This window comes from Aethalodelphis obliquidens, unplaced genomic scaffold, assembly GCF_003676395.1.
Source record: "Aethalodelphis obliquidens isolate GAN/ISIS:26980383/991018 unplaced genomic scaffold, ASM367639v1 scaffold59, whole genome shotgun sequence".
Lineage (NCBI taxonomy): Eukaryota > Metazoa > Chordata > Mammalia > Artiodactyla > Delphinidae > Aethalodelphis > Aethalodelphis obliquidens.
The window spans coordinates 10,292,356-10,307,736 of record NW_020838003.1 but is presented as its reverse complement, the minus strand read 5'-3'; the positions used below and the strand labels follow the sequence as shown (position 1 = coordinate 10,307,736).

General features: G+C 37.8%; 1 protein-coding gene across 18 annotated transcripts in view; it reads left to right on the top strand.

The window, feature by feature from the left end:
- Positions 1–14,256, top strand: part of SEC31A (SEC31 homolog A, COPII component) — a 74,324-nt gene extending 60,068 nt beyond the window's left edge. For 11 of the 18 annotated variants that reach the window (XM_027087506.1, XM_027087507.1, XM_027087509.1 and 8 more), the window contains 6 exons: positions 3,164–3,202; positions 4,702–4,760; positions 6,251–6,514; positions 9,451–9,570; positions 12,001–12,072; positions 13,667–14,256. In XM_027087506.1, the coding sequence (XP_026943307.1) occupies positions 3,164–3,202; positions 4,702–4,760; positions 6,251–6,514; positions 9,451–9,570; positions 12,001–12,072; positions 13,667–13,846 (734 nt within the window). In that variant the 3' untranslated portion in view covers positions 13,847–14,256. The remainder of the gene's footprint in view (positions 1–3,163; positions 3,203–4,701; positions 4,761–6,250; positions 6,515–9,450; positions 9,571–12,000; positions 12,073–13,666) is intronic. The other 7 variants (XM_027087518.1, XM_027087514.1, XM_027087504.1 and 4 more) reach the window with 1 other exon arrangement.
- Positions 14,257–15,381: the final 1,125 nt, after the last annotated feature.

Below are 15,381 nucleotides of genomic sequence, written 5' to 3'. Positions count from 1 at the left end.
ACATCTTACTACTTTCCTTAATATTACACCATGAACCATTTTTCAATGTTCTTTAAAGTTATTGTCATGTTTAAAAAGAGTAAGAAAGAGATTTATGCCCATTTTTAAGGTTTTTTGAAAAGGTAAAAAAGATTATCTTCCCTTACTAGTTTTATGAGAGAATTATGTCCAAGATTAGTCTCTGCTATGTTTTTTTAAAAATATTGACCAAGAGTATCATTTTGCACATCCGTAATGAACCCCCACAATACTGTCTCCTGTAGATATTCATGTTCTTCATTTAGTTTGCTTTACCTAGTGTTGCTATTAAAGTGTGTCTCAATAAAGTAGAGGTCAATTTAATTGTGTTTTTAAAAAGTCATATTTAAACAATTTAAAGATATAAAAGCAAAACTATTGAGGGGTTAGAATCATAGCTAAGATAAAACTGTTAAATTGATCAGAGATTTGAACAAGGATTTTTCTGGGCTGAAATAAAACATATTGCTAAATATATTGCATGGTTTGAGGTTAGGAGGGGCCAGTTAGGCATATATTTTGGTGGGAACTTTGATTATTGTACCATCGTTATTTTCAATTCAACAGGCAGCCTACCCTCAAGTTATGAGGGATAGCCAACTGGCTATATGTTCCTGTTGAAAATCTTTTTGTTTCTTATTTCATTCAGTTTTACTCGTAACTTTCAATTTAATTTGATTTCATTATAACTTTGGTGTCATTCTACCAAAGGGTCATATGAAATTGTTCCACATACTTTTTTGTGCTGCTAATAGTTGGTGAAATCAGGATATCCCCTCAGGCTTTAATATCCAAGGCTAAGATCACTGCCATGAGAGGTTAGAGGAAAAACTGGTCTCACCTTCTGCTCCCACGTTTCATAGGGCTAGAGAGGAGGCATGTTGTTGAGACTGCTCCCTGAAAAAACTGATCAAGGCCAGGGTACCTCCAGTACTTTTAGGTTTTTCACACCGTCGACTCCCCCCTGCCCCGCCCCAATACCAAAATCCAAGGATGCTCAAGTCCTTTATATAATGTGGCGTAGTATTTGCATATAACCTACGCACATATACTTTTATGTCTAGATTGCTAATAATACCCAATACAGTGTAAATGCTTGCAGCAAATTCAAGCTTTGCTTTTGGGAACTTTTTGGATTTTTTTTCCTTCCTGAATGGTTTTTTTCCCCCCCCCCCGCCCCCGGTACATGGGCTTCTCACTGTTGTGGCCTCTCCCGTTGCGGAGCACAGGCTCCAGACGCGCAGGCTCAGCGGCCATGGCTCACGGATCCAGCCGCTCCGTGGCATGTGGGATCTTCCCGGACCAGGGCACGAACCCGCGTCCCCTGCATCGGCAGGCGGACTCGCAACCACTGCACCACCAGGGAAGCCCCCTGATTGTTTTTGATCCTCAGTTGGTTGCATCTGCAGATGTAGATCTTGGGGATGCACTGTATATTGTCCCCCTCAGCCCAGAAGCTGAAGTCTGGTGCTAGAGAGTACATCAGTAGTTGCAAATCAGGTCTGTCCTCTGTCATAATGCACACAAAGTGACTCCCAGGGATTTATTAACTGTAGTGCTATGAGGTCATATCTTGCATGGGGAGTTAAATTGTAAAGTCATCATTAAAGACAAAAATAAATCACTTAGAGTCAGTTATCCGTGATCACCCCTTTCTTCAGTTAAGCCCTCATGAAGAAGTTGCTTGTGGTTAGAAGCCATATTGTATGAACAACATCTATCCTTAGCTCCATACAGTGAAATTTCAAACTGTGGGATTAGTTCTCCCACCTCACAGTTCCTCTGGGGCATGTGCTTCTTGAGTAGAGCTCAAACTGAATTGAACTCACTAGTTAATGCTACATTCTCTTGATTCCTCTCTCCCCAAGTGAAGATAGTTGAATTCCCCTAAGTTGTGTGTTCATATGATGTATCTACACTGCATGCTTTTGATTGGAGGCTGGACCTGGACCAATCCTGAATATCCGACAATTTTGGAATTGCTGTATTAGTTCTCAGCCTTCTTTCCTCTTGTCCACTGCCAGAGACTTCAGTTCTTTTAAGAGAAGTAGTGATTTCTGGAAGATTTGTGCTAAACAGTCTGCAAATCTGTATATTCTTATAGAAAAGACCATATGGGATGGTTACATATTTACTGGGCCTGTTCCCATTTATGCTCATACTCATGGTGTGACCCCAGAAATTAGTTCCTCCAGAATGCAGATCCTTGGGGCCTCCCAAATCCAGCAATAAAGTAGCACCTCCTTGTTAAGATTGTCTAACATGCTTATTATCTTTATCAATGTAGTGTTGAAGTCCGCTCAACGATGTAGAAATCCTCCCATTTCTCTTTAAAACCCTACTACTTAAAGAGGATTTGGACCAGCAGCATTGGCATTACCTGGGAGCTGGCTGAAGCAATAGAATCTCAGGCCCTACGCTATACCTAGTGAATTAGAATCTGCATTTTTACAAGATCTTCACCTGATTTGGATTCACAGCTTTAAAAAATACTAAAATGGACACAGTTATAATATGTTAGGAAGTGCTCTCAGCCCTCCCCACACCATGATATTACTGAGCTAGATAGCTAGATAGTAGAAAAATCATCTGTGCAAACAATTAGGGAAATAATGTTCTTTTAAATAGGAAGGAACAAAATTTTCTCTTAAAAGAGACAGCTGGCACAGTGAGAGAAAAAAATAGTGTTTAAGAGTTAATTGGATCTGACACATTTAAATGAATTAGCTTTGCCCACAAACTGATTACTCTCTTAATTAGATAGAAACCATTTCACGTGACTTGATTAAAAAGTAAGTTTTATTCCCTTATAAAATTAGTTCTTTCTTGGGGTTGATGGAGGGAGGAGAAACAATTATAAAATGAGTAGAGTTTACAGTTTGCAGGGCAGAAATAGAGACACAGATGTAGAGAACGAACGTATGGACACCAAGTGGGGGAAAGTGGTGGGGTGGGGGGGTGGTGGTGGGATGAATTGGGAGATTGGGATTGACATATATACACTAATATGTATAAAATGGGTAGCTAATAAGAAACTGCTATATAATAAATAAAATAAAATTCAGAAATTCAAAAAAAAGTGAGTAGAGTTTAGAATGTCTTTGATGATAATACTGTTTAAGTCACTTTTACATTTTGTCTACAGAAAATCAGTCTATGCAAGACCAGGCATCTATGTTGGAAGGTGAATTAGTTACAAAATATATCTTTGGAAATCTTTGAATCACTGACTCTAATTAATGAGTGGATATTCACAATTATGCATGTGAACTTTAAAGCCGATAATATTCCTAAATCTGATCAAATCTTAGAACTGATTGAATTAACATAGTGACACAAATGATCTTGAATCATAAAAGTTGACTGTTATACAGACTGAAAGACAAGGCTATACCAAGATTGTCTTAGATATAAGAAAGATTAGAAGGTGATGGGAGAGATTTGAATGATTAGTCTGTGTTTAATGAGAACTTTAAGAATTTGTTAAGCAAATAGCATCATGTGGTTTAATATTTTGTGATTAGTTCTTGAGTGTTTTGAGGCTCATTTGGTGCTCTGTCTCCTAGTCACGTTGTAGAAAATTAATTCTACTTTTAAAATCAAGGCAAATGAGTGCATGCTGGTTAGGAGAAGATCTTGTTTTTAAAAAATTTCTATGACATTATGTTCTTTGGTTTGCTAAGCAATTTTGTTGTGATTTAATATCGTGGATATCAATAAAACAAGCAAAAGTATAATACTGAAAGAATGTTTAATTTATTGAAAGAAGAAGAAGTTTTTGCTTTTATATATACACATACACAAAACCTAATAAGATGTAAAATGATTATATTTTGATTTAGTAATTATCGTATCTCTGGCATGTTTTATTCCTTTTTTCTTTAAAGATACAGGCATTTAATAAAGATGTTTAAAAAAATTTTTTTTTAAGATATAGGCATTAAGTACCTTAATGAGTTCTGCTACCTATGTTCATTTCTCACTTTGAGATGACAGGTTTTGGGAGATTTGGGGGGGGAGGAAATTTCCTAAAGGTGACAGTAGTTTAATTTTATATTTACTGCCAGCCTGGAAATTTTGTGTGTGTGTGTGGTACTAAAAAAAAAAAAATCTTACCACAGATATTTGATGCCTTTTTCTACTTTATAGGTTGTTCTTAATGCAAAGGTGATAAAACATACTGGTGTTGCGTAGTTGGGCTCTGTTTGTTTTTTTAACAGTGTTTCTACCATGTGGATGATTTGGGTATGCTGAATTGCTCTCTGGGAAAATAGGAGATTGCTACTTTTTTTCTTTTTTTGTGTGTGCAATATATCAGAAGCCTTTTTTTTTTTAGCAGACTCAGGTGATTTATTTTTTCTTTATTAGGAGAGAATTGTTTGAAGCTTATATACCAATATAGACATAAAAACTTCACTATCCTTAAATTTAGTACAACTCTTTCACTTTAAAAGGAAATAATGTCAAGATATGCTGCTTTCTAAGTCAAGGCCCTGTGATTATTAGAGGTAATGAGTTTGAGAATCCAGGGCTACATAGTGATCCCAGCAGCTCAGCTGGTAAAACTTTTGTGACAGTTATCTCAGGGTGAAAGTAAAGTTTGAAGGTATTATATGATGGATACAGTTTAGTTTTCTTTTTTTCAGGATTCTAAAGGAAAATGCCTTCTATTATCTGTTATAGGTTCTCAGAATGGTTGGAATGATCCTCCAGCTTTGAACAGAGTACCCAAGAAGAAGAAGGTACTAGAAAAAGACGTCTATTCAGTTGCCTACAGGTGTCCTGTCAATCATGTAGCCACCTGAAGCACACCACACTTCACTGTTCCTTTAAAGGCAAAGCTGACTGACTGATATACTTAATATGTGTATTTCAACTTACATCTTCTAATCCATGAAGGGAAGGAAAGAAAGTACAAAATAGTATGGTGATATGAATTAAACCCTTTTTAAAAAACAAGATGTAAATTCCCAGCACATCTTTTTCAAAGAGTAGGAAACAAAATTTCATGCTTCTCAAGTGGTTTTTTTTAGGAGTTACTTTGGTTTTGGGTTCTAACAGTAATCATGAATTTGTAGTTATATTTTAGACTATTTTTGTCTATCACATATAATATGAAACGAAATAGCCTTGTAGTTGAGCATCATTTAGATGTTAGTAACTGTTGAGAGCTTGTTAGAGCATAACTTAAGATTCTTCTTTTACCCCAAGCCTTTTTTTTTTTTTTTTACTCCTAGTGATTTCTGTCCCCCAAGTATAGTAATGAGAGGCCAGAATATAAAATTGGGAGATACTAAATGAGCAACCCCCCCCCCAAAATTAGGTCAATGATAATCAGAAATTTAATCTACTACTTTGAGTGTGATTGATCACTAAGTAGGTATCACTTAATGATCTAGGAAAAAGGTATTACATCTGATCACATTAAACAAACATATTTGGCATATCTGATCCCAGTATGGCTAGATATAATTCTCCAGACTTTGACATCCTCTTTCAAAAACACCATGGTTTTGGCCCATTATGGGATAAGTGTGGAAGGTAAAGGGGGAACAAAGGTCCAGGTTTGAGCTCTCAGCCCTCTTAGCCAGATTAGCTTTACTTTTTATGTTTTTCTCTAAAATTCTGCATAAAATTTCATTTTAAAAAGTGTTCTCCTGTTATTTAAAAAAAAATTTTTTAACCATGGAATAGTCTAACTCCCTTATTTATTTTTTTAAATTTTTTTATTGAAGTATAGTTGATTTACAGTGTTGTTAATTACTGCTGTACAGCAGAGTGATTCAGTTATACATGTATGTGTATATACATTCTTTTTTAAATATGTGCTTTTCCATATGGTTTATCATAGGATATAGAATATAGTTCTCTGTGCTGTACAGTAGGACCTTGTTATTTATCCATTCTATATATAAAAGCTTACATTTGCTAACCCCACCCTCCCATTCCAACTCTCCCCCAACCCCCTTGGCAACCACCAGTCTGTTCTCTATATCCCTGATTCTGTTTCTGTTTCATAGATAGGTTCATCTGTGTCATATTTTAGATTCCACATATAAGTGATACCATATGGTATTTGTCTTTCTCTTTCTGACTGACTTCACTTAGTGTGATAATCTCTAGGTCCATCCATGTTGCTCCAAATGGCTAACTCCCTTATTTAAAGCTGAGGAAATGTTGTCATCATACCATTTTTTTCCTTACTCTTGGTGCCTTTTATTTCTTTTAAAAGATGCCTGAGAACTTTACACCTCCTGTTCCCATCACATCACCAATCATGAACCCCTTGGGTGACCACCAGTCACAGATGCTGCAGCAACAACCTTCAGCTCCAGTACCACTATCAAGCCAAGCTTCATTCCCACAGCCACACCTTCCAGGTGGCCAGCCCTTCCATGGCATACAGCAACCCCTCAGTCAACCAGGCATGCCTCCGCCTTTTTCAAAGCCCAATATTGAAGGTGCCCCTGGAGCTCCTATTGGAAATACCATGCAGGTAACAGTAAATCTGTGGAAGTGGGAGATGGCTTTATTTCGGTATGTTTTCTTAATGTTTTAACTTTTATGGTATACCTTTATTATTATCTCAATTTGATTTCAATTTAGGCAACTTAAAAATAATAACTTTTTTTTAAGATTGTTCATGTATGTATATTATTTTTCAATGACAAGGCCACATACAAACTTTCCAGAAGGAGCTTATGTATTTACTAGTATATGTTAACAGTAACTTGGCGATTACAGTATTTCATTTGATCTAATCAGTAGCCACAATTTAAGATCAGTTGAATCCATATTTGCATCCAAGGTTGCTAAGCAGAAGCTGTTTCCAAAGGTTTTTTCCTTTAAAATATAAAATAAAAATGTAATGAGTTATATATTTTCTTGTGTATGTGTAAGAGCTAATAAGAGAGCCATATCTTTAGTTGGAGATATAAATTTGTGGTTGCTTTTCACATACAAACAGCTAGTTGGCAAGGCTCTAGATGATGAAAAGTCTACCATATTTCCATATAACTGACTTAGACATACAAAGATAAACATTTTGATCTATTCATGAAAAGTAAAGAGGTTGGGTCACAGTTCAACATAAGATGAAATAAATTCCTGCCCAATTATAAAACTAGCTCTTCTGTCTGTTATTGTCTTTGACTCTCTAAAGTCAAATTTGTAAAGATTATATCTCTACCACAAGAGTATGTTTTGCTGTTAAGAGATTTCTGCCTAAGGAACTTCTAAACATTAACAGTTGCATTATAAAAACAAGTGTTTTGATGGAGGTGGGAGGACCTTCTTCTTTCCACAAGAATATATAAAATTATAAAGGTGCACTGTTAATTTTTATAATTACAAGTCTGTGGTGTTTGTGAAGCCATTCACTTTTGTTTAGACCTGGGTGCTCATGCTATACTCATCTGACCAGAACCTCAGTTGCCACTGAAAGGGAGAGCTTCATGGATGTGTGTGTTCAGCCAGGCCATAATATCCACCTTCCTGTCCACTTAGATGTCTCTGAGACACCTCACACTTAACATATCCAGAATCTAATTCATAGTCTTCCTTCCAAACCTAGTCGTCTTTTGGTGTGTCCTGTTTGAATTAATGGCACCATAATCCTTCCTATTTAATCCAGCCAAAAACCTGGGCATCATCTTTATATTCTTCTTCCTTTAACCTGTTTTTCAGAGCTATCCCTAAATCTTGCTATATTACTTCAAAATCTCTCTCAAATCCCTTCTCTACATTTCCAGTCTAGTCCATGCTACCTTCATCTCCAGTCTCAAGCAGTGCAGGAGCCTCTAGTTGGTCGGCCAGCATCTACTTTCACCCATCTCTTATCTGGTCTCATCTCCTCATTGCTTAAAACGTTACAGCTTCCCATTGTTTGCAGGATAAAGACCAAAATATTTCACATTGTCTGGATTCTCTCAGCTCATACTCCTCCTTGCTGTCTCTCTCTGCTCCAGTTACAGTGACCTCCTTTCAGTCCCTTGTATCATGATCCTTCCTGTGTACACGTTCTTCTGTCTGGAATGCATTTCCTTCCCCATTTAACTGGTTAACTCCTACTTATCCTTCTGATATAACTTCCTTAAAGAACCTTCCCCTCAGTTAAATCCCAATTATATTGTCTCTTGGTTCTAGTGATGTTAACTTAACCACAGTTGCTATTTTACATACATTTATGACATTTTAAAACTTTCTCTTCCATCAGCCTGTAAACTCCCTGAGGGATGAGATCATTTCCGTATTGGCTCACCAATACTTAGCCAATACCTAATACATAATTGCTTAATGTTTTCTATGAATGAACTAATCAGTCAAAACTTTAAACACTTATACATTCCTTCTTTGTTTTCCCATCTGTACATTCAGTAAGATCATGGGCTCTTCTATCCTAACCTTTGATTTAATCTTGCAGTTTGATAATAGCCCAGTTAACACCCTCCAAGAGTAAACCAAAGAATAGAAGAATGTCAGGATAAACATGTCATGAGGAACCTAGGGGTAAGACAGGAATAAAGACACAGACCTACTAGAGCATGGACTTGAGGATATGGGGAGGGGGAAGGGTAAGCTGTGACAAAGCAAGAGAGAGGCATGGACATATATACACTACCAAACGTAAGGTAGATAGCTAGTGGGAAGCAGCCGCATAGCACAGAGAGATCAGCTCGGTGCTTTGTGACTGCCTGGAGGGGTGAGATAGGGAGGGTGCGAGGGAGGGAGACGCAAGAGGGAAGAGATATGGGAACATATGTATATGTATAACTGATTCACTTTGTTATAAAGCAGAAACTAACAACAAAAAAAAAATGTTACCATAAAATGCTTTTTAAAAAAAAAAGGGCTTCCCTGGTGGCGCAGTGGTTGAGAGTCCGCCTGCCGATGCAGGGGACACTGGTTCATGTCCCGGTCCGGGAAGATCCCACATGCCACGGAGCGGCTGGGCCCGTGAGCCATGGCCGCTGAGCCTGCGTGTCCGGAGCCTGTGCTCTGCAACGGGAGAGGCCACAACAGTGAGAGGCCCGCGTACAGCAAAAAAAAAAAAATGAGCCAACAAGCAAAGCAAGCAGCCACTCCAACCAGCCAACTTTGTAATTGCCTTGTTCTTTTTATTTTCTACTGGCACAGGTCTCCTTCCTATCAGTTATATAAAATAGTGATCAACATATGTTCCATAATTAATCAAATACTTTATATCCAATCCTATTTTTGAAAATAGAAGCTGTAGAAGGAGTACCTGTATCTTCTACTGAATATCTGATTTTTATGTTTGCTTATCCCAAGTGATTTCACATGTTAATTTTTCATTTGATTTTGAATAGCCTATCTACAAGGTTGTTGGTTTCTCTTTATCACATATTCAGGGCTTTGTGTATAGGTAGCTTCTGGTCATTTTTAGTCATTTTATGGTATTATTTATTCCAGCATGTGCAGTCTTTGCCAACAGAAAAAATTACCAAGAAACCTATTCCAGATGAACACCTCATTCTAAAGACCACATTTGAGGATCTTATTCAGCGCTGCCTCTCTTCAGCCACAGATCCTGTATGTATTTTTTATTTTGCTTAATTAAAAGAATCCCTTATGGAGCGCTTCTATAATGATTGCTTAAAGTCTTACAAGATGTATTTTGAAAGTTTATGCAAAAATTGTAAAGCTAGCACTTATATATAGTTTGCTGTACATATAAAAACACATTCAACTGCTTTTTACATATAACTTTAATCCTTAAAACAACCTCATGGTAGGTAGGTTTGTCATATTTATTAACAGAGGAGGAAATTAAGGCAAAAAGCATTTACATAATAATTAAGGCAGAGCCAGCATTCGAACCTAGTCTGGCTCCAGAATTCATGCTTTCAACCACTATGCTGCCCTGAGTCTCATCGGCAAACCTTATGCGTAGCACAAAAATACAACAGAATGGTGAAACTCAGATTTGGAGGTTCTTTCTGAGCTTACATGAAAGCTTTTAAAAGTAGATAGACAGTCTTTAACTTTGCAAAGACCTTACAAATAGTTAAGTGCTTTAGATATTGGAGTCATATTCATAGTCAAAGTAACTGATTTTACTCAGTTTATTAGAGGATGACTGTATTGGCAACAACAAAAATTCCACAAAGCCAGTTTTGTTTTAGGTGAAATGTCACTTTCTGCCAACAAACATTGAATATGTTTATTTAGTCACTGGCCAGTTGTCTGCTTGAAAAACAGCTTCTAGAATTTGTTGTTTCATCAAACATTGAGTAGTAATATGTACAGCCTTCTGCTAGTCTTTTGGAAAGCAATTCCCTGTACTGAAAGTGTCAGGAAAGCAGAGGCAGGGGAAAGTTAACATAAACCTTAGCGCCTGGCATTCTGGGAGTGATGGAAGGACGAAGCTAGGAACAGAGAACAGGTGAAGCTGTTAAACAGGTAAGTGTACAGTGTCTCCTAGGCAGAGAGGTCCTCATCATACAAAATGGAGGAATCATAATAAAAATGTGGGAAAACTCCAGTCTTCCTTCAGGCATGAGTTAACGTAAACAGAGGTTGGGAGGACACCTCGTACATGGCCTAGCTTAATAAATTTTTGTTGAGCTTCACCTCCTCTGGGTCACCATATCACCTCCCTTCTGGTTACCCAGGACCCCTGGGCAGAAGAGAAAGACAAACTGTTCCTGTCACTAGTTGGGGAGGCAGTTCAAATACTGCCCAGGACTCCTGCTGGTAGCTAGGTGGGATTAACTTTGAACCCTCCACAGAAGTCCATTTTAATCAATACTTGAAATCATTTTTATAGTATGACTTTATTCTTATTTCCACTTCAGTTATGTCCAAACAGCACAAAGTAATTTTGCAGCACAACTTAGTTTGTAAGGTTATCCTCGATGGCTTCACCTCTTCTGCACTCGTCTTCAGACACACTGACATGCCCTCCTCAAACATAACAAGAATGTGTCAGCGTCAGAGACTTTGTACCTGTTGCTCCTTCTGCCTGGAATTCTTCCTCACAGAACTGCAGAGCTCTTGCTCACTTGTTCCTGGTGTCTGCTCAGATGTCCCATTAGCCATCAGGACTTTCTTACCACGTCATACTGCCAACACTGCTGACCCCCTTACCCTGTTAACTTTTCTTCATGGCACACATCACCATCTGACATACAATATATTGTTTATTTAGTATCTTTTTCCCACCCAATAGAATATGAGATCCATGAGACACAACACTGTCCCAGCATGGCACGTAGTAGTCCCTCAATAAATATTGAAAAGCAGTGTCACTTTTAAGGCTGTTGCGTAATGTAGATATTAAGTTAATCACAGTATAATTTTAAACCTTTACGTTTAGGATAGTTTTCTCTCACTACACTTACAGTACTAGGATGAGGGTAGGAGGACTCCTTAATTTAAGAACTCATTTTAACACTTCCCTCTTAATAATCTTAAGTCACCAAAAGATAATTTTCTCCTTTTTTTGGTGTTTTAAAGGCCCAGAATAAGACAGGATTAAATGTACCAAATGTGACTGAGTGTATAAGTAGTACTTTTGAGATTCCACAGTTCACCTGTATGTTTGCCTTCTGGCTCCCATAATGTTCATTTTATTTAATTTACAGTAACTGTTAGACCTTCTTTTCTGTAGTACACTGACCCATTGCTGCCTCCAGATGGCCCTTCCTGTTGCTTGTGGATATAGTGTAGATGGACACTCACACACCTCCAGTGAGTTGCAGTCCCTGTGGAATCCAGCCAGTGCTCCATTTTGCATACTAGGAGGAAGGGTCTCAGTTTCTTGCCCTCCCTGCCTTAATAGATTACTGATCTCTGTTCTAATAATCTGTCCAAGTTCATCGGTCTTAGCTATCTCCATTTCTTTATAAAATGAAGCTCTCCAACATCATGACTGTAAGGTTTAGTGAAATGAGATAAGGCAAGTTCTTGGGATAAAAGTTATTGTTCATACATAACATACCTGTTTTTTCTCTCCTGCAGCAAACCAAGAGGAAGCTAGATGATGCCAGCAAACGTTTGGAGTTTCTGTATGATAAACTTAGGGAACAGACAGTAAGTTTGTGGGGAAAAGAAGGATTTATGATAATCATTTATTCCTGGTTGCTAGTAAAATAAGTGTCTCATCAGCACTTGCATGTAATATAGTACGCGTGGGGACAAAATGATCATGACAGTTCATAGAATGGGCTTTTCTCTGTCTAAATCTTACATTTCCGTCACCGGGGGTAAGGGGATAGGGCTGTGTGTGTGTGTGTGTGTGTGTGTGTGTGTGTGTGTGTGTGTGTGTGTGTTAAGAGGGAGAGAGAATTTTTAGCCTTTTTTTATAACAAAGGGCAGATATACAAACTGGCCTGTGTGTGTGTGTGTGTGTGTTAAGAGGGAGAGGGAATTTTTAGCCTTTTTTTATAACAAAGGGCAGATATACAAACTGGCCTGTGTGTGTGTGTGTGTGTGTGTGTGTGTGTGTTAAGAGGGAGAGGGAATTTTTAGCCTTTTTTTATAACAAAGGGCAGATATACAAACTGGCCTGTACTGGTCCTACGGTAACTGGCCTTCTATTCATTTTTATATGTCCCTTGAATTAAGAAATCAGAGAGTGGGCAGCTACTCTGTTTTCCAGAGACCAAATCTGTAATCTCTCTCATAGTCTAAGACTCTGAACCTTTTCTTTTAGAATAGCTATTACACAAAGGCAAAGCCAAAGGTAACCACAAATTGAGCAGATCAATGTGTATAACTATGAAGATGGTTGGCAGTAAGGAGTAAATGCCCTGTGTGTTCTGTTCTCTTGTCCCTCCCAACCTCTGCATTCCTTTCTAGAATTGTTTTGTTTTATTAATGAAAGCACTAGGAGAGAGAAAAAGAATTGAGACCTTTCACATTTATGCATTTTAGCATTTCTCTTCCCCATTCCCCATATCAATGCCATCAGCTAAAAATAACCATTTATCTCATGAGAGCCAAACCAGAGAAAGTTGATATAACAGTGGAAGTGGCATGGCCCATGGACTGATCCAAAATAAAGTCTTCTCTGAAAAGTATGGACATGTATGCCAAGTAATGACATGGGGGGAAAAAAAACTAGAGGTCTTATGATTTTAAGAGATGACAGGATTATGAAAAGCAGTTAAGAACTGGCAAATTGAGTACATGGTGAGGACTGTTGCCCTCCTAATGGCAGTGGACCAGAAGTGCAAGGTTTCTATTGTCCACAAGGTTTTAGAGTAAATTGGGCCCCTACTTCGAGATGTCATGATTAAGAATCTTTAAACTCCTTCATGTACATAGGAAAAATTTTAAAAGGTGTGAGACAGTATCTAAAATAATTTAGTTATTTAAAGTAGTGACATTAACATTTCAACTTGGGGAAGGAAATCTGGCTTTTCTGTAAGGAAATACCTGGCTTATCATACATGTATAATTCGTAAACAATTCCTTACATAAATCATTTTGTCATGGTTCCATTTTATAACTTAAGTGTTGGTTGGTCCGAGAAGCTTTCTGGAAATGCTCACCAGTTTATACATTTTTTTAATAATGTTTATTTCAAGCTCCTCTTAAATATCAGGGTTTAATGTTTATAGAGGGTCTCATGGAAAATTCTTCCTTAATTTAATTCTCTCTCTCAATTCCACCTTTATTTCAGCTTTCACCAACAATCATCAATGGTTTACACAACATCGCAAGGAGCATTGAGACTCGAAACTACTCAGAAGGATTGACCATCCATACCCACATAGTTAGCACCAGCAACTTCAGTGAGACCTCTGCTTTTATGCCAGTTCTCAAAGTTGTTCTCACCCAGGCCAATAAGCTGGGTGTCTAAAGGATGGCTTCACTCTCAGCCACTATTGCCATTTTTCCAAAGAAACATGTTTTAAAAAATGATAAGATGTGGACCAGTCCTCATTAGCATGTTTCCATAGCAGCCAGTCAAGAACATTTACATTGTTTCTGCAGATATACTCACCTTAGACCTGCTCAAAGCCCTGGTGCTTTCTTTTGTTTTAATCTTTTATTGCCTGTGATGATTTTCCTATTCTGCAAATAATGTATTTCCTGGATTACACATAGTATGCTTTCCTGAAGTATTCTGATAAAATATGGTTTTTGAAACCTCAGGTTTACTTTTTGGAAAAGGAGCCTTTGGTTATGTGTAAAGCAGAGCTGAAACTAAATTTCTTTCACGTCCTCCCTACTTCCTCCATGTCAATCAGATTAAAGTGTGTAATCTTATTTATGTGTACGTAGTCTTTTTTTTAAACAGCTACTCACAGTTTAATTTAATCTCTATTTTTTGTGGCTTTGGCTTCACTTTGGTCCTGAACAAATAACTAAATCTACAGGCTGCTACATAGATTTTAGCAAATATTAATGAAAAGTGGGATCACTAGATTTAAGTATCTATAGGAAAAGATTGAGCATTTTCATTCTGTAGGATGCATTGAACTTTTTTCTATTAATAAATGTTTTCAGTATTCTGTTTGAGTTTTAAGATTGAATTGTCTCCATTTTATATTTAGAAATTTATTCATCCATTTTTTTAAAGTTACCTATTTCTCTGAGGTTTAAGTTCAGAAAGAAAGCTTTAACTTCTGTCAGCCTCCTGAATCGACATATTTTCAGACGGTATTTTCGTCAAATGATTTTATTGTAATCTGTCTTAAGAACAGTGTGGTAAACAAAAGATAATGGTCCCCATAGAATCTTGAGGAGAATTAGATACTAATAATTTTCATTGTTTAAGCAACTTTACCTAAGTGAGTTGGAAAACTAGAAGATAAAAAGTATGACTGCTGTGAAGACAGGTGCTGTTTCAAGGACTAAGTGTAGTTCATCAGGCATTTTGCAGCCTAAGTGACAGTTTACAAGACCCTCTTAATTTCCTTTGCTGGGATTCCCTGCTCACCAAATAAAACACCTCTTTTAAAAATAAAAATAGGGACTTCCCTGGTGGCACAGGGGTTAAGAATCCGCCTGCCGATGCAGGGGTCACAGGTTTGCACCGTGGTCCGCGAAGATCCCACATGCTGCGGAGCACCTAAGCCCGTGCACCACAACTACTGAGCCTGTGCTCTACAGCCCGCGAGCTGCAGCTACTGAGCCCACGTGCCACAACTACTGAAGCCCAAGTGCTTAGAGCCTGTGCTCCACAACAAGAGAAGCCACCGCAGTGAGAAGCCTGGGCACTGCAACAAAGAGTAACCCCTACTGGACTCAACTAGAGAAAGCCCACGCACAGCAACGAAGACCCAATGCAGACAAAACAAAAAAAGACATTAAAAAATAGAAATAGTTTTATAACTAAAAAAGGAGGACCTTGATAACATGTATGAGCATTGGCGCCTCACAAGTGGGGTG